Source organism: Ostrea edulis, chromosome 8 (assembly GCF_947568905.1).
Source record: "Ostrea edulis chromosome 8, xbOstEdul1.1, whole genome shotgun sequence".
Classification (NCBI taxonomy): Eukaryota; Metazoa; Mollusca; class Bivalvia; order Ostreida; family Ostreidae; genus Ostrea; species Ostrea edulis.
In genome coordinates, this window is record NC_079171.1 from 27,134,955 (window position 1) to 27,161,610 (window position 26,656).

At 35.1% G+C, this 26,656-nt stretch overlaps 2 protein-coding genes across 2 annotated transcripts; one reads left to right on the top strand and one right to left on the bottom strand.

Moving 5' to 3' along the window:
- Positions 1–1,667: 1,667 nt before the first annotated feature.
- LOC125661298 (probable ATP-dependent DNA helicase RecS) lies at positions 1,668–5,957 on the top strand. Its single transcript, XM_056147278.1, has 3 exons — positions 1,668–2,116; positions 2,661–2,814; positions 3,908–5,957. The coding sequence occupies exons 1-3, from the start codon at positions 1,759–1,761 to the stop codon at positions 4,251–4,253; spliced, it is 858 nt and encodes a 285-aa protein (XP_056003253.1). The 5' UTR covers positions 1,668–1,758; the 3' UTR covers positions 4,254–5,957.
- Positions 5,309–11,329, bottom strand: LOC125663012 (uncharacterized). The gene is made up of 6 exons (XM_048895338.2): positions 11,268–11,329; positions 10,267–10,734; positions 9,016–9,498; positions 8,464–8,590; positions 7,679–7,809; positions 5,309–6,991 (listed from the first exon to the last, which is right to left on the bottom strand). Exons 2-6 carry the CDS (start codon positions 10,627–10,629, stop codon positions 5,822–5,824), a joined length of 2,274 nt encoding a protein of 757 aa, XP_048751295.2. The 5' UTR covers positions 10,630–10,734; positions 11,268–11,329; the 3' UTR covers positions 5,309–5,821.
- Between the last annotated feature and the right edge of the window lie 15,327 nt (positions 11,330–26,656).

A 26,656-nucleotide genomic window follows, 5' to 3' on the forward strand; every position in this document is an offset into this window, starting at 1 on the left:
TCTAAAGGTACTTACATACAGGTACCCACATACAGCTACGTTCATACAGGTGTCTACACACATGTACCCACATACGGATACCTGTTTGCAATAACCCTTAAAATAATTTCAGAATGCACGTCTAAACGAGGAGGAAGAGGCAGTTGTGAGTGAGGCGGTAGAGCGGATCCGTTCAAACCTAACGGTTAATCCTCAGTTCGAGGTAAGATTATTTCAACAATTTAGCTGTTGAGGAGGCCAACTGTGTTATCTATCTATCTGTCCATCTATTTATTTATCTCTAATATTTAGTTTCCAGTATTGGAGGGATGGGAACTGAATCCTGAAAATCTAAACCTCTACAGGATGAAGCCCAAGGCGTACCAAATCACCAAACGACACCTACCAGATCATATCCAAAGGGTCAAGGTAAGGAAGATAACATTTTATCCTTCACATGCTCAATTATTTAATTTGAATTTCTCATAGAAGTTTTGAGATTGACCTCTGTTTACAAACTTATTACTTTCAGAGAAGTGGAGTCCCCATTGAGAAACAATTTAGCGGCCTGAGGCCGCTAACGATCAAATTAAGAAGGTGTGATGAAGAGGTAAATATCTATTACAAAGACAAAAGTCATAAATTCATTTGAAATAAAGATATTAAATAGATATCAACTGACAGAAGATGTATCTAGAGGATAATAACTTTAATGATCATGGATTGATTTATTGAATATTGTTTGAAGTCCTTCTCGAGATTATTTCACTCATATGGAGACGTCGCCACTCCCGGTGAAGGGCTTAAAAATTGCGGCCTATGCTCGGCGCTTATGGCCTCTGAGTAAGGAGGGATCTTTATCGTGCCACACCTGCTGTGACACTGGACCTCGCTGTTTGCGGTCTCATCCGAAGGACCGCCCCATTTAGATGCTTCTTACGACAATGATTAATTAATAATTTAGCTAACAGTATAAAACTTCACCGAAACCTACTGGTGTTCAATAAGTTTACTAGAGATTTCGGTGTAGTAATGGGGGTCACATGGGAAAACAAATTAATTAATTACCAAATCTCCACGCGCACGTCTCAAATGTTCCTCCGACATCTTCAAAATCAACAAGTCACACTTTCCTGCATTAGTTCCAATTTCCTGGTCAATATGTCACTTGTTGATCCTTGTAAAAACCTGAGCTTTGAGCTGATGAGTTGCCATAATCTTTCGAGAATCAGTAGTTTTGTTCTGATTTTGTACAAAATAATTATGCCACTCATTATTGGAGACATTTGTAACAAGTGAATGTTTTCCAATTCGATTTTTAAACCCCCCCCCCCCCGAAAAATTGCACCCCTGACTTGATCAAGAAATTTGTTGTTTCCATAACATTTTCTTACGCTTTAGTAGAAATTCATTTGTATTTTAAACAGCATCCATACTCAGCATAACACTTTAAAGGGACTGATTCACGGTTTTCCCTAAAATCTTGTTTTTCACTTTTAATGATCAAAATCTACTGTCAAATGTGTTTTAGTCAATCTAAGTGTATTATATCTATTGTATTTCAAACAATTAATATTTTACTGGTTTGTTTGTTTACATAAAAAGACCTGAGTCTTAATTGTTTACATAACACAAAGTTGAGGTTAAAATATATCTTTTGTTCTCTCTTCAGTCTGATTAAAATCAGACCCCATACTCATTATCATATCGTTGGGGTCTGACAGGGATCGTATAAAGGTCATCTTCTGGTGACCTCACATATTCGCATATTCATTAAACATGACAACCAATGAGATTCAACATAGCAAAAACCTTTTCGGCTGTTCATGTAAAATGGCGACGATTGATACGGCAATAGCATCTGCGCTTCAACAATTCAATTTAACGTGTTTAAAGGAAGAACAAAAACAGATTCTTCAAGCCATTCTGTCAGGAGAGGATTGTGTTGCTGTACTACCAACAGGATATGGAAAATCCCTACCATATCAACTTTATATTCCGGTTTTAAAATGTATAGTATGCGACAACACTGCATCGAAGAAGCCAGTTGTTTTGGTTTGCTGTCCACTTGTGGCACTCATGGAAGACCAAGTACGGCGTTTACGAGAGATACCATCTGTAAATGCCGAGTTAATAGGTTTGAAACTATTTCCTCTATAATAAGTTTTTTTAAACATATTATTCAAATTATGAAAAACTTGAATAAAAAGATTCAAAGTACATTGTAGTATATATTGATATTGGAATCATGTGATTATATGTTGACGGTGCTACAGTTTGAGCGAACGCAGCTACACGTACACATATTCAATATTGTGTAATGTTCATGCTTTGATCAGGTTCAATTACAGTATATATTTGCCAAATATTATGACCCAATGAGGCATCTAATTATTGCATAAACAACATCTAACACCATTATTATCAGAAAATTTCATTCCATCATTTGCAAACTTTTAAGTTTGAATAATAAGTAATATTGAACATGTTGAAATGTAAGTAATTGAAAATATTTGACTTTTTAAAAAGCAAAATCAATTACAAATACATCCAATCAGTTTATGAAAAATGTATTACATTTTTAAATTACCCCATCCCTGTAGTGTACACAAATATTTTATTGATCAGAATTAATTTTTTTTGTACAGTCATGTATTTTACTAGTTATTACCATATTTTAGGTGGAGAAGCAGATGAAGTGATAAGAAATGGTGAGGCAGATATAATTTTTGGCTCTCCAGAAATGATTATTGGAAGTAAACACTGGCGGGAAGAGTTAGAGAAATTCAACGTAAAGCTTATTGTGGTTGATGAGTTCCATACAGTTGCCACTTGGTATGTAATAAAAGTTTTAGCATATCAATGTTTGTCATACCATTTTTAACACGTTTGACAGGCTACACTGTATTTTGCTGTCCTCAAGTTTGAATTGACCTGTAGCACCAGATTTAAACATTCTGGACCAAGATTATGAAACAAAATATGAAAAGATCATACATGTAGTATAACTGAAGCAAATAAATGCTACGGAAGCTACAAATACTTGAACCAAAACCTTGATATACGAAAAAATCATGATATCAAATTTGAGAGATTAAAAGGACATATTTCACATAATTTTCAAGGTGGGGGTTAAAGATAAAAAAAATTTAATTATTAGCTAAAATACTGAATTTTCATTTTGAAATTTTTTTCGATAAATTAATTTAAACTTTTTTAACAATCTGTGTTGTTTGGGAAAATATATTAACCAAGATAATAAATTACAACATTGGAACTAGTTCCAAGTCTCATAAATTTTGAACTGAAATACGCGTACCTAGGAGTATAAGAATAGAAGATATAATGGATGAAACAGAAACTGTAAAATCGTGCTGATTTAGAACTTTTTGATTAATCAATTCTTCTGCCACAAAATATAGTCCCTGTCAAACCTTTTCAAAAATTTGAAATTATTGGATAGGGTTCAGTGATTTGCACCAATGGGATCAGTATTGAACAAGTAAATACTTAGTTGTAACATCCTACACAGTTGTTCTCAAAAGCTCAGGAGCTTACTACTTTAATAAGTCTTTGTACATGTAAATCATACATGTATACTATGAGTTTACGAAGAAGAGCCGTTTGATTTTTTTTTTTTAAATGTAACATGCTTATGTTATTATATCATTGAAAAGTTAAAATAAAGGTAGCTGAAAGCTCGGGTGAGCTTTTCTGATCACTTGTTGTCCATTGTCTGTCAGTCTGTAAACTTTCTACATTTTCGACTTCTCCACAAGGTGACTCAGATGAGCAATGTGGCCCTCGGGCCCCTTGTTGAAATTCCATATCTCATGAATGTGCAATGGTTTAACTAATCAATTCCTTATTTGAAGATTTCATACACTTGTAGCAGTGCTAAGGACATTTCTTTATTGTTATTTATTAGGGGTGCAGTCGGACAAGAGGAGGAAAAGGCTTTTAGAAAATGGTTCAGATGTATAGGAGAACTGAGATCTTTATTTCCATCAGCAGTTATGCTAGCTTTGAGTGCAACATGTACCAAAAAAATGTTAAACAAAGTTACAGATGCTTTATTGATGACAGGATGTAAACATTTCATCACAAGGAATCCAAATAAAGAAAATATTAAGTATATTGTAAGGAAAATAGAAAATGATATTCAGTCATCAATGTTTTGGTTGATTGAATCCATAGAAAAATACAAGGACAGATTTCCACGCAAATCTACAATTATGTGGTGGAGGAGGTTCCTATATGTAAACCCTTTGTAGATATGTTTCATTCAGAAACCACAAGTGAAAAAAAGTCACAGATCTTATCTCAGCTGACAAAACCTAGCAACTTAAAATTAGTGATATGCACAAGTGCACTGGGAATGGGCATAGATATTGTTGACTGTTACAGTGTTGTCTTGTATGGTCCACCTTCAAATGCAGTATAATTTTTACAGGAAGGTGGACGTGTAGGAAGAAAAGGAGAAAAATCAGTCTGTGTGTTGTTGTACCATTCCCACCAACTGCAACACACAGATGATGATATTAGGTCTTTACTGAGAGAAACCACATGTAGACGACTGTCTATAATGAGCTGTTTTGTAAAGGCTAAAGAATTAGAAGAGATTAAAAGTAAGCACTTTAAAAAACATAATTGTTGTGATCTGTGTGAAACAATGTGTGACTGCAAACAATGTACTAGGCTACCATTAGAAAAAATACTTGATGTAACTGATTTAGGACAAATTTCAACAGATGTGGTAGGCAGTGATTCTGATACTGTATCTTATGACTATCAGTTTAGACTCAGTTACAGATGAACTTTTGGAACTCACTTTAGATACATTGTAATTGTATTTTACGTATCTGTTATTAAACTATGCAACATGTATCTCAAAATGTATCTCAAAACTTTGTTGTTCAAGAAGTCCAGAGACATATACCTCTATCAAACGTCATGACTCAAAATTAACATATGCCTGTCAGTCTGTGACTGGTTAAAAGTCTGGTGGACTGACATACATTTGTTTTAGTCAGTCCGATGGAAAATATACTTTATATGAAATTTCTTCGATCTGTAGATATCAGACAAATCTGATTCGTAAATATAAATCCCACAAGTGTTACAATATTGACTGAGGCATATTGAATTAAATTTCATTGTAATAACATTAACAAAATTATTTATGGAAACCTCTGTTGGACTGGTAAATTTTCCTGCGGACTGGTTGAAATTATACCCCCATCAGTCCGGCTGGACTGGTGACATAAAAAGTTATCTTCAAGCCCTGATCGTTTTTGTTGCCTGCTACATCGCATGACAAAAGCAGAGATAATATATGTGTACGATCAGGCAAAAGTAAAATAGATGCGTGTTTCCGGTTTCCTGACCCTACCTACCTATTTGCTGCTGACCCTAAACTTTTCATTGATGATATACATGTATGTAAAGCAAAACTTCTGAATTTGGATTTTTTTTCTTTTTGTGTACAAGTTTCTGTGATTTTCATTTTACTACTATTGAGCTTCAAAATGTGTGAAAAGTATTTGTAATGTATATAGATCTGTACTGAAAGTGTATGAAAAAAGTTAAGATTTCAAATAAAATGTTTTAATGAAATAGAATGTTTACCTACCTACCCTACCTAATTTTTGAGGGCTTTAAATAGGAAACGCACATATATTTTATTTTGGCCTCACCACTTTTAATCTGACAGCATCTTGCCAACAATATATCATAAGATGGGGAAAACAATACATAGATATGCACATGCGAATCAAAATTCCTACACATAATAAGGGCAAAAGTAAGTAACAATCACTCAAATGTACAATCATGAGAAAATTCAAACTCGTTCATTTCTCAATCGCCTGAATGGAAGCACTGGCTTGTGCCTGTGAATCATGGTTGTAAAGTTAGAATAACAACTGTCAAAAGGGTTTCTTTCAGACACTATTTCCCTACATCCTAGAGTTCTCCCAATAGTTTTATCAAATGCATTCATTCTAATTAGTTCAGATGCAACCTTTTTCACATCCCCAACATATGAGGGCTTCTTGTGAAAGCCCTTTCTTTTATGAACATCACAAATAGCATCAACATGTTTTGTTGCATCAATTAGATGTGGAAACTCTCTTGAATGTGAAACAATGCTTTCCTTTGTTTGATACCCTGAGCAAGTGTTTTTCGTGTCACGATTAACAAGCTCTACATACTCGTCTATAGCCATGTTATTCATTTTTCCACCACTGATATTAATAAATCTGTTCCATATAAGGCGCTCAGATTGGTTGTTTGGAAGGGTTCCAGATACCAATGCAGTCAAATGGACACTTCCTATCAGGTACTTCAGTTTATTTGTTTTATTGTAAATTGGTGCTTCATACTTGGCAGACCGTACTGATCTCATACCATCTCCCATATCAACAGCAGAATCCAGATTCCGATGTAACGCAACTAGTTTAAATACTAGCATAACATAGTTAAACACCTCATCACTATCTGTAGATGTCTTTTCACCAGATTGTTTCTTCACATTATGTGAATGAACTTTAAGCTCATGAGTTTGTAAGCTTTTAGAGTAGATATATGTTTTATCACAGAAATGACATTTGAATCGCCCATTGGAGTAATTGGAAGTCCAATAATTTTCTTCATGATCAGGATCATTCATTATGTCTCGCAGCTCTTGACATAAATCATCAGCACTTTCAAAGAACCATTTCTTCACAATATTTTCACTTAAAGTGTTTAACCATTCTACCTTCTCAGTCTCGTTCAACTTGTCCCAGTCAGGAGGAAAGGGGATTTCATCTTCTAAGGAGTCCAAATTCAATTCCCTCAAAAACAATGCACAACAAATTCCATCAAAAATGGTATAATACAGCATTTTGTATGCCCGATAGGAGTTCTTGACATCCCCTTTGATGTTACGACAGTTGAGCAAATTCCTAAAAAAGTATGCAGTGCCTCTATCTTTTCCTGAACTGGTGCTAAATGTCAATTTACAGATAGCCTGTAATATAAAAAAAAAGCCAACTTACTTCCGGTAATTGTTCAAAACATCACCCTTAAACCAAACCCTTACACCCTAGGATCATGAAATTTACAATTTTAGTAAAGGACTACCTACTCCTTCAGCTTAGTATCAACAGCATAAAACAGATATCATTTAAATATGATTTGCACATACGGTACACTATATTTATCAAGTTTGACCCCACCCTGGAGTCAAAACCTCTAACCCAGGAATCCTGAAAGTTACAATTTCGGTAGAAGCCTTCCAGCTCTATCACTATGCATTATAATAGTATTTATCTAGAAGAAGTTAAAAATTTCAATTGTTAACGCACAACGGAAGATGCAACACGACAACCAATTGCAATAAAACTCAGATAAATACGTTAAATGATTCCAAGTTAGAGCTACAGTTTTCCACCATTAAAAGAGAAAATTTACTCGTGTGTAAAAAATTGGAAATGCCCAAAATCAACCCCAACCTTCCTTAAATGATTAAACACACTATATTCAAATTTGAAGAAGTTATATAAAGGGTTTTTAAAATTATTGCACAGAAACAAAAGGAGCCCGCCTGACAACGAGAACCATTAAATAACCATTTTTTATTTTCTGAAAACTTTGTTGAAAATGGGATTCAGTCACTCAGTTTTAGTCGATAATATATATCCTGTCAAAAACCAACCTCCAAAAAATTCATAAGTCGATGGAAATCTTCTATCTTAGAAATGAATCCTTCCAATCGTTTTAATGGAGTGTTTTCATTTTCCATTGCTTGCTGGGCACACTGTATTCGCTCATCTGTCAAACGATCACCTGGTAAGAAATTAATAAACTAGCATTAAGCTTCTTATATGGTGTACTGCTGTCATGGCTAAAGAATAATGTAACAAGAGGCCCATGGGCCACATTGCTCAACTGGTTAAATCTGAACTATGTTAGAAAGTTGCTATGCAATACTAATTTTGACACCCACTCACCCACCCCTTGAAGCTCCCACCTTTTCATAATTTAAGAGGAAGTAAGACTGTTAATTGTGTTTCTTCTGGAGGATAATCTGGTTTTGTTTTATGATATAATAAGCAAAAAACTAAGTCTACAAGTACTTTTGTAAAAATATAAACATGTATTGGAAGGGCATAGCCCTAATGAGGAATGTAATAAATACGTGGGATAAAAACCCATATAAATATTAGAAATAAAAATATAAGACCGTACATATAATATAATTGTCAAGTTTCATCTTTTACAGGGGGGGGGGGGGGGGGGGGGGGGGGGCTGAATATTGGATCATGTAATAGATGTGTACAAAGTTGACGTATAATCTTTTGAGAGATGAGACCATTGACCCATCTTTTATAATACACCAAATTTGGTTAAAACCCATCACAAGATGTTGAATCCATCTGTCTGGAGATTACATACACCTTTTGAGAATAAATTACATTACTAGTACTAGTAGTTGCTCACCTCCAAAGAATACTTCTTCCTTAATGTCTCCATCTGTAACTGTGACATACTTGTCTTGTAGTTCTTTTAAGAGTTGGATTACATCCTGGGTTTTCTGCTCATTGCAATCAAACAATCCAAGGCAATACTAAAATAGACAAAAAGATTACTCAAATATAAGCCAAAAGACGAAAGATTTATATGTCTTACAAGTAATAAGTAAGCATCACAAAATATGAGCTAAACAGCATGTTGTGCCAGAAATATATGAACAATAAGAACCAGAAGTAGTTTTCAGTACATGGACAAACTGCAAAAAAGTTGTAAGAACAGAATCAAATATTTAAACTAATTAAAAGACTATTCATAATTGTATGTTTGGGTAAATCTTTTTTAGAAAAAATTAGTAAAAGTATATTTTTCAGACACTATCTTCTAAGATGATGTAAATGAGAAACAAGGAATAATATGTGAGCTGTTGCTTCATACCATTTTAATAAAGTTCATATCCTTGTAGACATTGAAAATAACATATCAATTCATCAAACATACCAGAAAAAGAAATATTCTTACCTGTTTCGTCTTGATTCCTGCAGAATGACTATACTGGTGTTCCAGATGTTGTGGGTAAATGTTCTTGAAGTGGTTTGTTAACTGATCAATGTTATTCACCAATGCACTAGCAACAAGGAAAGTCAGCTCATTTCTTAGTACATTCTGCTCTTGCAATGAAGGGATGAATATGTTGGCGTCCAAATCAGTTACAGAATTAATGTTCGTCACTTCATCTGGTAAGGGAGGTGAAATTCTATCTACAACTCCCACAACAGTAAATAAATGCAAGGAGATCGTTTTCTGCTGTGAGGTTCTGTAACTTGGGAGAATGTTCTTATCCCAGTTATCTCCTGCTAGTTGATATTTTTCCTTTCCCATGTTCAACCAATCCTGTTTCATTTGAATCAGCACTTCATCAAGATTTACTTGCCAGGTTCCAAGCTTTTTGTGAAGGGTATCAGACAACACAGTTACGCCCATTTTAGCTAATCTGTCAATGTCCTGAAAAATAAATGTATTTAAAGTTTATGTAAAATGAATATGCACAAGACTACTTTTCCAAAACAGAACACCAAACAGTCTTCAACAAAGAACTTTAACCCTGTCCTTTATCACAATTAAATGCATGGGATGTTTTATTATACAGTAGAAAATATGGGGTAGACCTGTTGCCTGAGACTATGAAAATGTCAGTTGGTCCATGAAAAAATTTGAAATTCAAATTAGAGTCTAAAGGAAAATAATTGAGTCTGTAATTCTGGTCGGGCTATGATTTTCGAAAACTATAATTTAACATACAGCATGTAACTGCCATTTTGTTGATAATGCATGTCACTGAAAAAGTGGAATTATGGTGATGAATTATTTAGAAGAATAGAAAGAACAATTACAGTAACAGTTAGGTGAAGACTACTGTAAAGACAAGTATCACTATTACAGAAATCATTTAATATACAGAAATCACTATTGAGAAATCAATATACAGAAATCACTATTGAGAAATCAATATACAGAAATCACTATTGAGAAATCAGTATACAGAGAATCACTATTGAGAGATCAGTATACATTATGCAGATACCACTATACAGAGAATCACTATAGAGAAATCAGTATAGAAAATCACTATAGAGAAATCAGTATACAGAGAATCACTATTATAGAGAAATCAGTATATAGGTCTATGGTTAAATGGTTGACTCGGCCATATTATGCAAGTACATTCTCATTAAATCTTTTACTTTACTTCACATTACACTTTAAACTTACTCGTTGAGTGCAGCCTCCATGAAGTAAGATTAATCCTGTTAAATATTGAAGTGCTGTCATTTCTCTGGACCTTGCATGTAGTGCACAAGCAATGGCGTTCAGCATCTGTATGCGACATCTGTCAGACATAGATGATGGTTTGTCTGAAACAATGCTTTTTACTATTTGAAGTAAATTTGGGGCAAGAGTTTGTAATTCTCCTTCCAATTCATCCCATGAAAAATTCAATATACCATGATATGTTCGATCCTGGAGTACGCTTCCACTGTTGCGCTTGCATATCTTTTCACATTCATCGCCAATTATTTCACAAGTCTGGTTTACTAGATATGATGGATTTGATTTCTTTAAAACATCAAGCATAGTTTTTTCTGCATCTTTTTCTTTAAGTAAAGCTTTACAAATGGTTTTGTGGCTTGGATTGGCAATAAACTTTTGTTTTTTTCCACTCTTGTAGTGAATGGTGATCTAAAATTGAAATTTTTTTTTTATAAAATGTCAAAAGTCATTAAAACAAATCTTATTCTTGGAATCTTTAAGCATTTAGCAGAACTATTTATTGTCAAAATATTTACATGATTTCAAACAAAAATTATATCTAAAGAATTAATATGTATAACCTCAGTGCATGTCCTAATTTTCTGTAGATTTATTCTTTGATCACTTATCCATATAATGAATCTATATAATTTACATTGAATCAGTTTGACAGATAGGGTTTGGATACATAACATTTTTTCTTGAATGAGAAGCTGCAATGATCAACATGTCAACAAGCTGATATAAAATATATAAAATGATGAATATTCTGACAATTCTTTTAATCCAGAATTTACTAGTACTAAGAATGAGTATCTAATGAAAGAAAGACATGTAACTTGAATAATCTTTGTTTTTCTTACACAGTGATGCATAAACATGAAATGCACTCAATAAGGTCTGATTTTAATCATTACTGTTGCGAGAGTCATCTTGGTGGGAGATATGAAATTATAACTTACCTTTGTGTCTTGTTAGTCACAAATGGCTAAATCAGCAGCAGTTGATGGAAAAATAAGCAATTCCATGCAAAATAAAACTGACTGAAAAAAAAATAGATTGTCAATCTACATAGAAAGTAGTGAAAACAGTTTTTTCCATTTTCCTGTGGTTTTCATTTGTTCAAAAAAACTTTCTTATGTAGATTGACATTTTATTAGTAAAAACATGAACAGAATAGAACACATTATTTCCAAAAAAAATAAATAAATAAATTTCAACTGAGTTTGAAATTTATTTTTGAATTGCACCTATTACATTTGTATTTTGATGTTGCTATAGCAGTTGACAAAAAAATCTTAGAATTTATTCTGTGTTTTGACTTGAATATCATGTTAAAAAATAACCACTTAAGGTGGCTCACTACACCTAGAAATAGTTTCTCATATGTACAAATTGATTGTAATCATAAAAGATATGATGATATATTATAAAGTGTATATGTCAAAAAGGCAGAAAATATGCAAATTTGGATAAAAACATGATTTTCAAAAATTTATTTCAACACATCAAAATTGGTACCGTATAAGTTTTACATATGAACTCTGGCAGATTTGAACTCGAGATCGGCAGTTCACCAGCCCAATGCTTTAACCACTGAGCTACGATGACAGACTAACAAATCGATCAATACAAATACTTTCACAAAACATTTCAATCGCCATTTTGTGACGTAGTATCATAAGGAGTATATTAAGCTTTAGTGTAGTGAGTTACCTTAACCGCACTTATACATGTATGTTATTGTACATGTTGTTTTTATTCTTAAATTACTGGTACATGTACATGTATATGCCCTACTTTAACAGAACAATATACATTTGTACATGCTGCCCGTATGTCAGTTGGTCAGTCTTGATTTTTTAAGTGTTACTCTTATGAAACAACTCATCACAATGTAAGTCTGTCTGTCCCGTCAAACATATTGTTCCTCAGATTTTACATGATCAATTTGATATTGTGAGATTCAACTGGTTGTTTAATTTGGTGCTGACAGCTGTGTTTTTTCTTCTGAATAAACATACAAATAAATATATTATATATAAACAGAAAACAAAAAAAATACTGTTATAAATAAATCTACATTAAAGATATTCAACTTCAGAGTTCTTGAAACAGATGACATGTACATATATGAACAGCACTATGGCAGCTGAAGTTTCTTAACATTTGAAGATTTCTGCAATACACATTTTTCTTGATTAGTCATACCATAACTAATACATCATATTTTCATGAACTCTGTAATGTTGAATTACAAAATGTATTCAATCAAACATCTCAATACATGTGTACACTTTCCATTTAATATTTCATTTAATACTTGAAATAATTTCCATTCCAATATATTTTTCAGGATATGAACTGCATGTATATATAAGTACTGTACATATATATCACTCAGTTGAAATTTTACATGAGATGGGACTCCATTGTTTATCTTATGTATGCATTGGCTCCTGAATATTAAATAGATTTCAAAACATATCATTTATTCCTATTGTTACAAAAGAAAATTCTGAAGATGAGAGTATAATACCACCCCCCCCCACCCCCCCTAAGAAAGCTATTTAAATGTGTGAATTAATCTAAAATTAGTTTATATTTTTGTACACATATACATTTTGTACATATTTCATTAATAAAATTGAATATGTACATTGTACACAATACCAACATACATTGTACATGCATGTACTTCACTGCTTGATATATATGTATTACAGATGGCAGAACTGAACATTCCCAAAAATTCATATTAACCTGCAATATTTCTAACATGTATTCAAACACTATCAAATCAGCAATATGACATGGAAAGTGTACACAAAAACATTAGTACAGAATCTCAAATAATTATAAATCAAACATAAACTTGAAAGAATACTTCTTGAAATTCAAACTTACTTCAACTTCTCCTTCCAGTGAACTATCTGTCTTATCTTGAACATTCTCAACAGTTGAAAATGGCAGAGATCTTCTTACACTCAATGGCTTACATACTGGCTCATTCTTTTCCGTTTTGGGCAAAATTGTTGGTATTGGTGGAATGTTCACAACTGTAACTTTCTTAAATGATGACGGAAATGGTCTTTTCACAGTTTTTTCTGGTGATATTCGCAATCTTTTTTCAATTTTTGATTTTGTAGGGGATGGTGTTGCCAACTGGTATTTTGTCCTAACCGATGATCTGGATCTAGATATTTCTATCTGTAACTGTTCCACTTCCTTTTCTATCTTAATTATCCTTTCAACAGTTCTATAGCAATTTTTACAAACACCATTGCTGGAGCTAACACTGTCGTGTTGAAATTCACTAAGTACGTGCTGTATAGATTTGACTTTATCGTCTGTTAATTTCAGCTTTTTGTTAAACAGATTTCTTTCAATCGTTTCCCCTGTTGAAGTTATCTCTGATTGAACAAATGCGAATCCACAAAGCACACATATATTTGCTTTATAGTATATGCGCCGAGGTGTTAGAATACCTGCAGCCATAATGTTAAGCTTGGGAACATATACTCAAACATCGATCTTCAATCACAATATCTAATAAATAAATCAAAACATATATATACCAGTAATCAAAAATCGAGCGTCAATCACACTGGCCGCGGCCATTGCCATTCTGTTAACGTCGGCTCTTATGTGCGAGGTTATGATGAACGACGAAGCGTTCCGAAAAAGACAAACAAACCGAGTTACCGTTCCTGGACTTCCAGTGTCGGGGAAGTGACGATTTGATTGGATAATGAAGATGTCACCAGAAGATGACCTTTATACGATCCCTGTCAGACCCCAACGATATGATAATGAGTATGGGGTCTGATTTTAATCAGACTGGTTCTCTCTTCAGAAGGTTAAAAGTTTCGCTGTAAACATTAAATGAGTTATATTTTTAATGCTTAACATCAAAAATGAAAAACATTTTTTTTTTCAAAACATTCTGAACCAGTCTCTAAATATTGTGAAGTCTGTGTTAATACCCGGAAGTTATCATATTCACACTAAATGTTAGAATACAAAGAGATAACTCACGTTTTCGGACAGACGTACACCTGATGAAAACAGTTATTGCCCTTAGATTTAACCTTCTGAAATATTTTGTTAAATTAACAAGATTTTTGACATTAACTAACACTTGTTCCTATCATGCAGATATCTATGATCATTAATTTTGCAAAATCTAATTGCACCACAAGAGGACGGAAATACTTAAAAAATTAAAATTACAGGTTGGGGATCTGAAAAAAGGAAGGACGATACGCAGAGTTCTCAACGTAGAATCAAATGGGAGAACTGCCCAGATCACGTTATGGGGGAGGTGGCAGAGAGCCCCCCCCCCCCCCCCCCCAATTAGGAGCAACTATTCATGTTGTGGCGGTATGTCCTAATGATGATATTAATGGGCAGAGGGCATACCGCTCCTCGCCATCAACAGATATAGTGGTAAGTTATTCAATATCTGAAATTGAAGAGTTTGTCAAATGTGTAAGGTATCATTTTAAACAAATTTAGTAATTTGTAAATTTAAATTCCATTACAGACCGTGTCTGATGAAGAAGAGCAAACTCCATTTAATTCTACAGTCGAGTCCGTCTCTTTCGAGAGGTAAGATGCCCACAAGCCTTGTGCCAGACAAGAGGTCCACAGGCCTTATTGGTATCACTACTTACATGGGGCATCAAATCTAGAATAAAATTCCTGTTCTGAATATCTAAGCTAAATTCTAATGTTAAGCGACAGTATAAAACAAGATGTGTTCTTAAAACTGTACTGCCTTCAGTGCATACACTCATGAAAAGCTTTAAATAAAGGTGTATTATAACATTAAAAGATATGACTAATTTGGACTCATCCTTAAGTTATATCCCTGGGTTTTGATTGAAAGTCACCATTTTTTGTACATCTTTTTCTGATATTCCTAAGTGTGCATTTAGATTTTATACAGTATATAGCACTAAAGATGTTATTTAAGAGTTTTGCACATAAACACTATATAACAAGTTGCCCTATGTTGGAGTCAGAACCCCGACCACGAGGATCATGAAATTTACAATTTTGGCAAAGGCCTACCAGCTCTCCATCACCATCTAGTTTTTCTTAAATGTGCGGTTCTTGAGATGTTTGGAAATTGGTCATTTTGGGGCAGTTTTTGCCCCACTCCTAAGGCTACAAAGGGTTAGGAATTGGAATTCTGAAATTTACAATATATGTCCCCCTTGTTCCAAAGATGCTTCATACTAAATGTGAAAAGAATTGGAATGATAGTGATCAAAAAGTCCTGTTCACACATTCAATAACTGACCATTTTGATGCACTAGATGTGCATTTCGACAAATAATGTCTATTCAGTGATGCTCAAACGAAATGTTTGAAATCCGAAATAACAATAAATTTGCTAGAACTATTTTAGGGGGAAACGAGATATTAGGTCTTCATTAACTCTGATGATATCGACTATTAAAATTCGAAATTAATAAAACAACCCTTTTGTTTTTCGTAAATGTCATGTGTTATAAATCATAAAACCAAGTTTATCATTACTAAACATGGGTGATATGCAATTTTCTTATCAGGTTGTCAAAGTCAGAGAAAGAAGATACTTTCAAAGAAGACTTCTGAAAACGTTGTAGAGGAAAAGGAAAATAGGAGAGGTACACAAGAAAATCTGTATATGCAGTTTAACTGCTGATGTTGGAGACCTTGCCTGTTGTAGTAATGCAGTTGTATTTGCAAAATGCTTCATACCCAGTTTGGACTTGTATATGAACCCGTCTTTATAGTACATGTACCTACCTGCTCCACACTGGAGAAAATATTAAGACTTCAGATGACTCCTGATTTCATTGGCCTTTACCGATATGGGTGGGGTCATGATGACGTCACTGCCCTTAAACTGACCCCAGACTATATATACCCCTTTCTACTTACATGTAAATTACATTAATTTTATAATATAGTTCAGGTCACAGGTAATTGCTTTTTTATCAACTAATTTGGGTACCCTATATTTAGAGTTCTATACCTTTTCTCTTTATATAGTAAATTCGACCCCATTAGCGATGTAATTCCCAGTGGTTCAGGCTACAATCAATATGATTGGAAAACAAGTTATCCTGTTGCATTTTGTTGATTTTCTCACAATACCTTAGATATCAAATGTTTTGGGCTGAATGGATATTCTACAGAATGGATTATCATCAATGGAGAATGGGAATGATGAATTGGGGATTAGATTGGTTTGACATGGTATATGGAATGGTACCCGATTACAAGCACGGTTTGCTGCTTGGGAGTGACCAACAAAATTATTTCCCTGTTGTTTTCACAATGAAAGGTGAAGATAACGAACAGTGATCGATCTCATCAAATTCTAGCAAACCAAACCTTGTTGGAAAGAAACATCAAAAGTACTGACAGAATTTTAGAAAAAAAAGAAAGAAACCAACAGATCAAATTCATCGCTTACCAAGAAAAGTTAAAACAATCTGCATAATTTTAAAGGTTCTGAACTACAGATGTGGCTACTATACTATTCGATTCCATCTCTGATGAACATTCTATCTCGGGAATATTTGCAACATTTAGGTCTCCTTGTAGAAGGCAGCTATCTTCTATCACACAAGATAATAGGCCAGGACTTGCAAAAAGCAGACTTCAGAAGATGACCCCAATTGATTTTGAGGTAATTTGTTTAAAGGGCAAGGTCCAAACTGGACATTGGAATATAATGTCTGCTCAATATCTTGAGAACATCAAACCTGATACACTGGTACATCTTCAGGAGAAGATGATCCTTATTGATATTGGGGTCACATGGTCAAAGATGAAGAGTCAAACTGGACATAGAAATATACTGTCCGTTCAATATCTTGAGAACCCTTTTCTTGACAGACATCAAACTTAGTACTCAATAGAATTATGGCGTCCCATATAAAAATAAAGTGAAATGCATACATAAAAACAGTGTTTTATATGGATAATTTTCAAGGCGTCCCATATAAAAATAAAGTGAAATGCATACATAAAAACAGTCTGTTTTATATGGATAATTTTCAAAGTAAAATATCCGAGAAAGAATCAACGTTCATACCAATACGTAGTAGGCTTCCATACATTTTCACCGACGTAGGTGTCTACTATCACGTGACAAATTTAGACCAAAGTATATTAACTGCATTAATTGCAACGATGTCGGCTATATGCAGGGCGATTTTTTTTCTATTGAAAAACAAAAGTTACTTTACCCTAACGGAAAAGTCATGGTAGCAACTTCTCCAGTAAAAGGAAGCAACTTTAAAATATATCTAATTAAGCCTATTTTTTAATTCTCGGGAGTATGCACGGCATCAACAGATGCGGGAAGGGGCTTCCTTTTAAGTCCGAAGTTGCTCCCCAAACTTTTCCGATACATCAATGCATTATGCCGATGGTTTTGATTGGAGGGGTTCTCTCGCGTCTGTGCCGGCGCCAACTAGCACAACAAGCACCAAGTATGTCCAATTCCAGACAACAGAAATGACAGGCGGTTCGTTCGTATGTAAATCAACAAAGAGACGAGCTACAGATCAGACATCTCTCCATGAAAGGGAAGAAGCCAGAATTGGATCCAAGACTGAAAGACGCTGTAGGGAGTAATACCCGGGTAAGGAAGAACACAAGCTCAATTAGACGATCTACATTAATTACAACGCATTATTTATATTACATTTGATTTTCATGTAGCTTAAGAAAAATGCAGGATCCCGTCTCTAGGTATCTTACGACTTTCCCGAGGATGAGGAACGGGACCTTGATGTGGAAGCTTTTCAAAGTTTGTGGTTAGAATTCCATAATTTAATGGATAATCTCCGCTTGCTACCTGGAACACCAAAATACAAAGATAGTGCATCATTTGCACAAAAGGCACTATAGCTTTTTCTCAAAATAATTGAATAGGAATAAATGTTTATACAACATAATTAACATACCAGGTAGCCGGTTTACCTTGCCCAAGATAATTGCAACAATTAGCTCTCGGTCGGGGTGGAGTACCTCGATTGTGAGGAATATGCAATTAATAATTTAATATATGAGTATATCACAATTAATAATTTAATATTGGAGTATATCACAATTAATAATTTAATATTGGAGTATATTAAATGAGTATAACTCATTTTAAATGAGGAAAATAAATACTTGCGTTGATCTATAAATAAATACTAGCGTTGATCTATAAATAAATACTTGCGTTGATCTATAAATAAGTATGGATATATAAATGACCGATTAAAATTTTGTCGTTAGTTGACAGTTAAAAGCTAACTGGAGAACGGTTGAAGAAGTATGGGAAACAAACGAGCTTTTGTTTATAACTATTTTCAAAATACCTGCTTGGTGCATTATGCCCGACGAGGACGTAAATAGGCTAGTGGATATCATTGCCGAGGCGGACAATGATTTAAATAGTGCCCTATTTTATGTGTCCTTGGACTGCTCAGCAATGTGCAACGGGTGTATATTTTGTACACCAGAAGATTATGAGAATATGCAAGACTACAAAAACTGTGACAGTGGAACACAGTGAGAAGTAGACAACAATCTGTAATAGGAACAACCAAGCAAACATGAATCGATAACGTAAGAACAATCATCATTTCACATCAATTGCTTCTAATAAATTTGTTCATTGAAAAATTCCTTATTGGGTCCAAAGTAAAATATTATCAAAGTCAATATTGACATTTCCTGTAATTAGAACCTGTCGGGAGCAAAACAATTATTGTCTTTAACTATCCCGTGATTCAAATTATAATTACCTTAGCGATCTCACCTATCAGTACTTATACTCTGTGGGTGCAATTTATAATTCCATGTGGCAGAAAACCAAGTTAATGACGAAATAGTAGTGGTCAAATATTTTCCATTTGATTAATTATCACCGCCCTCTCCAGTATATAATGGCCATGGAGTTTTTCATTCATCAGTTGACAGTTAGCATCTAACTGGACAACGGTTCTAGTTGTGTGACAACTTTGGCAATCGACAAGTTCTGTTGAATCTTTTAATTCTGATTTAATTTTGATTTTATCTCGCAGTTTTGATATTGATAGGAAAATGTTCGTCGTTTTTACCTTAGCCATTTTCGTGTTATTTGGTCCAATGACATGCCTATCCAGGCTGAGGAGTGGAATTACGTCAGGCAGGTCAGACGATGTGTGACCAGAACACAAGGCAAAGACCAACATATACAAAGTGAAGGCTGTGGGTAGGACTTAATTGTTCACTTAAAATCCCTTAAATAGTATAGTTGTATCGCGGGGAATGTGTCAAAGTAGTTTGTTGTTATTCACTACCGTTATTAATCTGTCAACGTGAAACATTTTCTTGTCAAGTCCTTCCCAAATTTTTGGGAGAACATGTAGTCCCAGTTGCGTTTGTCCGTCTGTCTGTCTGTCCGAGCTCATATACCCTATACTTTGTGGGAATTTGATCATATTTCACACAAATAATAATCAGGATATACACTTTGGAAGAAAGGTAATTCAAGGTTATTTGATAAGATCAAAGTAAAATATTTCCTAAAAATAGCAATTTTGATGAAGAAAAAAAAATTGTTAAAAATTTAATTAAATTTCCAGTTCAAATCACTTGAAATTTGGTTTACAGCTTGAAAAATCATTCCTCTTTAACATATTCTGTGTTTTTTATGCCTAATCACTCAGAACATTATCCTTATTTATGGGGAAAATATTATTTCAATAATATTTTAAAAGTTCGTGGACCTTTAGGACGAAAATACTTCTACTTTATTGATTACATGTGATTCAGGGAGCATCCATCAGTTTTACTGATCTTTTTTTTATGATGACGGGTATATGTGAAAATACTTTGATAGAATACATTTTGATTATACAGTTGATTTGTTTATTTTACAATTGAATGTGCCAATCAAAAATATTGAATTTAATTAAAAAAAAGTTTTTGAGTTGAAAAAAGGCTTTGTTTTCTTTGGATGAGTTGAAGTGTAACAATATAAAATATATTATACATTATTGAATTATAGGTTATCATTTTGAAAATACATTTTAAAGAAATTCATAAACATTCTGAATTTTTTAATTTAGAACATGTCAGACGGTAGTCTCCTCAAAGAAATCCTGGACTCGTTGACAGACCCAGACACCATACAACTGTTTGCATTAGCCAATGGTCTTGTTGGCGACGCTGAAATCGAGAACCGATTAAGAGAACTCCAGCATGAAAAGGAACTTAGTGGGAAAAGCACGTAGACGACTTATGGTAAGAGGTTCTCTCTGCCATTAAATCTCCAGCAAAAAAACCGAGGCTTTCCATCGATGATGACCAGCCATCAACGAGTGCTCAGTCGGGGGGTGGAGAGGGTTCCGATTCCGAGGACCCTTTAGAAAAACCCTATTACATCTGGAAGTGGAAGAGAGATACTCGAACATTTAAGAAAAACTTGGCCCGCGACACGACGTTCAAGGTGAAATTTAACGACCAGTGGCGGGGGGATAAACTAATAGATATTCAAAACAAATTACACCACATGTTTGACGACTTGTTGTCGCAGGCCAGGGGTCACGATGCCGATGTGGAGAGGGTGGTACTTAGTCATCCAAGTATAAACAATCCCATCGTTGTCCCGCTTCAGTCTTGGGAAACGCTGAATGCAGACACTGTGATGGGGGAAATCACCAAGGTACTGAACTCGAACGAAAGTTTACCGGTAGACGAAAACCTACTTGTCACTGTGGGGTCCATTGACATCCCTAAATGGGGGGGGGGGGGGGGGGGGGACTAACTTACCCGTTACATCTCTATTCGGCCCCCAAAATAGTATTGAAAGAAAAAATCCCTCTTTTATGTACAAAATGATAACAACCTATGTATGGCCATTTCCATCGGTTTGTGTTTCCTTAAATTATGCGAAAAAGTTGATGGTGGTTCCAGGGGAAATTTAGTGGGTGGCGATTCCGGTACGGTGCTGGATCATGCCATCAAACATCGAGCAGTGCCAAGATCCTATTACAACAATATCTTAAAATCATCAAGAAAGAAAATGCAGACCGAGATGGCAATGCGTTTGTGTGAAAGAGCCGCTGTACCCACTAACAGGTATCTGGGTCTGAATGACATCGAACCTTTTGAAAGTCTACTGGATGTTAATATTAACGTCGTGTCGAGTCGAGTAGGGAACAAATTTATCAGGGTGACGGAAGACCAGGAAAAGCCCCGCCTTTATCTCTATCATGTCGAGTCGGAAAATGAAAAACACTGGCACGGGATTGCTAGAATACAGGGATTTTTTAAATCATCCTATTTCTGTCATACATGCTTAAAACCGTACAACAATAAATTCAAACACTCCTGTGTCACTTCTTGTAAGGTGTGTTTAAGTGACCATTGTCCAAAATAGAATATAGAAGTAGGTTGTCGTTTGTGTAATCGTGTCTGTCGGTCACTGGAGTGTTTTCAAAGACATAAAGCAGAGCGTGTCGTCAGGAAAAAAACGTATCCTCCTCCCTGCGACTTGTTTTACCAATGTAAGACGTGTCGAGTCACCCTACAAAGAGTCAAGCGTCCGCCAGAGCTACACGTCTGCCATGAGTGGGAATGCCCGAACTGTCTAGAATATCAAATGGGTGAGCATCAGTGTTATCAGAAAAGTGGTGGGTCTCAATTACAAAAGAGAAACAAAAAAATTATTTTTTACGATTTTGAGACGCGTCAAGATGACAGATTTCAATGCCAGCAAGGATACAAGTCGTCTTCCATCCGATGTCGTGAATGTGTAAAAGAAGAACGCCAGTGCTCCGACTGTAGACTCTGCCAGAATTGTCGGGATCCGTCTTGTGGTCTGCAGCAACACAAAGTTAACTTTGCAGTATTGCAAACCACTTGTCACTGATGTGAACAAAGACAACTCAAGGAGGACTCGACATGTTTCAATTGTGGGTCACGATGTCAACGGTGTTCCGAGACCCATAAAGGAGAATTCATACATCCTCCCTGCCCCGACTCGTGTGGAAAAAGAGAACTGATATTTTCGGGAGACGATGCAGCCGAACAATTTTGTAGCTATGTGACTAGCGAACAATGCAAAAATTCAATTTTGATCGCCCACAATGCGAAAAGTTTCGATTTGTATCCTGTGCTAGAAGTTTTTATTGACCGTCATTCTATTCGACCAAGCAAGATCATTTACAATGGTTCCAAAATCATGTACATGCACATTGCTCATAACTTAAACCTAACGTTTGTGGATTCCCTAAATTTTCTTCCCATGAAGCTTGCTAAAATACCAGAAGCCTTTGGTCTGCAAGAACTTTGTAAAGGCTACTTTCCCCATTTTTTCAACACCAAAGCCAATCAAAAATACGTGGGACCGTATCCCGCTTTAAATGATTACGGATACGAGCTCATGTCGTCCGGAGAGCGGGAAAAGCTTGCCAAATGGCACGCAACAAAAGAGGGCGAAACCTTTAACTTTCGAGAGGAAATGTTACAATACTGTCGCTCAGATGTGGACATTTTGAGGCGGGGCTGTCTGGAATTTAGAAAATTAATGATCAAGGCGACAACAATAAAAAAATCAACAGTCCAATCTGACGGAACTACCAAAACAACTTGCACGGGTGGTGTAGACCCATTTGATTTCGTCACTATTGCAACTGTTTGCATGGGCGTTTTCAAATGTTTGTTTTTAAAGGAAAAACATGAAATAGAAATTATCAAAGACGGGGAATCCAACTGTTATGATGTGGAATGTCCGAATGGAATAAATGGGGTCAATATCAATGATTGTGGACGTCTCTTGTCGACCTAAAGAAAGACGAAAGTGTACAAATAGGAAGACGACATTTTCAGAGTCCGATAGCAGTTGTACCCTCCCAAGGATATACGAAACGCGAAAATCATAGCAAGATTTCCATCCAATGGTTAGAATGGTTGATGGAAAAAAAGTCGTCACAGGGTAAACCCTGTTTACATTTCTCACGCCCTCAACGGAGGCGAATATAGAGTTCCTGGCACTAATTACAGATGTGATGGATTTGCCAAGACTCCCAATGGAATGGGAACCATTTACGAATTTTATGGTAAGAAATTAACAATATCACACATGATTGTGAATGTATTTTGCCCCCTAACTGAGGGAAGGCCCCAACTGAGGGGAGGGGGCGCGGCGGCGGCATACCTGGACTTAACCACAAAAATCTTAGATTCAAAATATAGTTGCTGTCTTTCTATTTAGGCTGTGTCTTTCATGGTTGCCCTTCCTGTTACCCAGACGACCGAAATAACACCAAGCACCCTTCCACCAATCAGACGATCAAGGAATTGTACGATATGACGGTAAAACGAGAGAAAGAATTAAAAGATATGGGATACAAGTTGATTACGGTATGGGAGCATCAATTCAAATATCAGCTGGAGAAGAATGGGGCTTTACAACAATTCGTGTCGACCTTGGATCTTGAAGACAGACTGGATCCACGTGATAGTTTTTTCGGTGGTCGAACCAATGCCATCAAACTACATTACCAAGCCAAAGAAGATGCTAGTGGGTCGTGGGTCAAAGTCGCATAGCTTTGCTTTTTTTCCCTTGTATGAAGGATATGCCATCTCGGTCAGTTTACCAGGATGTTTCTTTTTTGAGCCCTCTGACCACGAACACGGTTTACTGGTGCAAGCCAAAGGTTCATTTCCATTTTCCAAACAGTGTTTATTTAACTGTAGCAAAAGTGCTGCCACATGATTACAACGTCCTGGCATTGAAGCTGGACATGTGCAACTTGCATCTAAAACAGCTCCACTTACATTAGAAATTGTCACATGAACACTCCGACTTTCCTGTCTCATTGATGCTGCTACTTTTGCTTTTAAAAAATAATATTCTTGTTTATAATTATCCATGATATTGGTGACACTGCCACTTTTAACATATTGTTCTCCTTTTGTCAATGGCTTTGATGTCATATGAGACAGGTCACTATCTATTTTTTTTTTACCATTTTCACCTACAAGAACAACACTCTCCAGTAGATAATGGTAAATATGACCATAGTTAAAGTTCTTTGGCACAGTTTTAGATGGAAATGATTTCCACCCTAACAATGGGGGAATCAAAGGATTTTGTGTATCATTCTTGGTTTCAGATTTTAATTTGTTTGCCTTTATTTCACACCGTTTTCCTTGATCAACAGTCAAGTCTATTTTTTCTTCCTTTCCTGCCTTTATTGCATCCTTCCACCTACAATAAAAAAAGCCACGTTTATCTCCATTATAAGGGCAAAAGTTTCGCACACAAAATGTACGGGCTTGGTTATAACCGTTTTTTCCTCCAAACTTATGTTTTGTTTTTTAATAAGTAAAAACAATTAAATGGATCAACAAAATACTGTAAACAAAGAACTTCCCATTTGATACACTTTATACAGTAACATTTTGTTCATTTTAATAAATATCATAATGTATCTCATTTAAATATCCAACTGTCAACTTATTGCCGTCTGTCCAATCATGTTTCTAAATGTCATTTACCTGGGGTCACATGAAACGGATCGATAATTTGTACATAGGTAAAGCGTTGTTGACAAAGGAAATGGGTGTAATACACGAGGTCACTCACCTTTGAAGGAGATCATATCGATTGCCAGACGTCTTCAAGCCTCTGCATTCTAGCCATCTCTTTAATTGAACATTTCCACAACTTTCTAATTCATCAGAATTAATTTTTGCACCGGGAACATCTTCAGGTTTAAGATTTATTTTCAGGAATTCTTGCGTGGAAGCCATTGATTCGAGGTGACGTAAGTCAGCCTCGTATGTCAGACCCCAGCTTCAATGGCGCCCTGTTTTAATCACTACCATTTGCGAAATCACTTTGATTTTTAATATAAGAAATTTGTTGTCACATATGCTAATGCAACGTAAAAGCTGTCACAATTCACTTTGAGATTGATATAGGATCCATATGTTTACCCTCTACGATATGCGAGTTAAATAAGAATTTATGAAATTGCAATTTTTATCCCTTCGATATGAAACAAAGTCCACACATCAAAAGGAATCGCGAATTAGTGTTTAGGTTTGTAAACAAGATCAAAATTATTTGTCGTTTGCCAACATTTTATTCCACGATCTTAGAAAAACAGAATTGGACTGTAGGAAACGATTTGCATTGCTTCTGTATTCATTCGCATTTTCACATATAGACGGGGAAAACATGGTCTATTTTTCTCTAGGAATTCTGGGTAAACATCTGTCTCCTCTTATGTCTGAAAATTATGTTAATTAGCCGATTTATCGCCTATCAAAAAATAGTTCACATTGATGCTATGTTCCATTTTTATTAAACTGTTATATATAAATTCTGTTTTATGTCAGATTGAAGAAGTCTTCCTTGTATGTGATCTGTTGTATTTATCAAGCAGAAATTGTGTGTAATTAGAATTTTAATATTAAACTCTGCACTATTTCTCTGTATCCATACGCGCCACGCTATCCTGTTTATCAACAAGGAGAAACCGTCTTGCCTGAGAGAACTGATATATTCTTGCCAACGCATTAACTCAAGATAATTATCTGAAACCCAATGTGTTAATTTCGTACAAGTTTACCAAAATATTTCTTTTGGACTCATTTTTTGAGATTTTAATACTAAATCTGGGTGTAAACATGTAATCTTCGATCGAAAGGGCCGAGCGCCATTTCCCGGGCTCTTTCATGGTCAAGTCAGATAGCTGTAAACATTGATTAAGAAATATAAATGAACATGTTTTTGTGAATATATTTGTTATTCAAGAAAAGAACTCCATTGGAAGTAATATATTGGAAATCAAGTTTACATTTCTTTGTCACGAAATATGATTTATCTCAAGAGTTGAATGAATTATCTCAAGAGTTGACACTTGTTTTCAAGAGTTGATATTTCAAGAGTGGAAATTTTCTTGGACTGGTTTAACTTTGACTCAAGAATTGAATGAGTTATTTCAAGAGTTGACAGTTGTTGTCGTCATCAGATATGAAGGGTAGCAAAAAAAGAAAAAAATCATGATTTTGATAGTCATCAAAGGGAGAGCCCAAAATCTGTCAAAAAAAGAAAAAGTCACAATGTAAGAAAAGATCCATAATTTTGAAATGCGTGTCTGCCAACTTTCATCAAGGGTCAGAAACTTTCTCAGAATATAGCAGAGGTAAACAATGTGTAGCAAATTCACTTGTGTGCATTGCATTTAATGCAGTTAACCAAAAATTGTTTGGAGATTGGGATGCGAATGATATTCATTTTGTTCTCGAAAAAGGTGAGGTTTTATACAAGCATGCAAGACAGGCCTGTCCA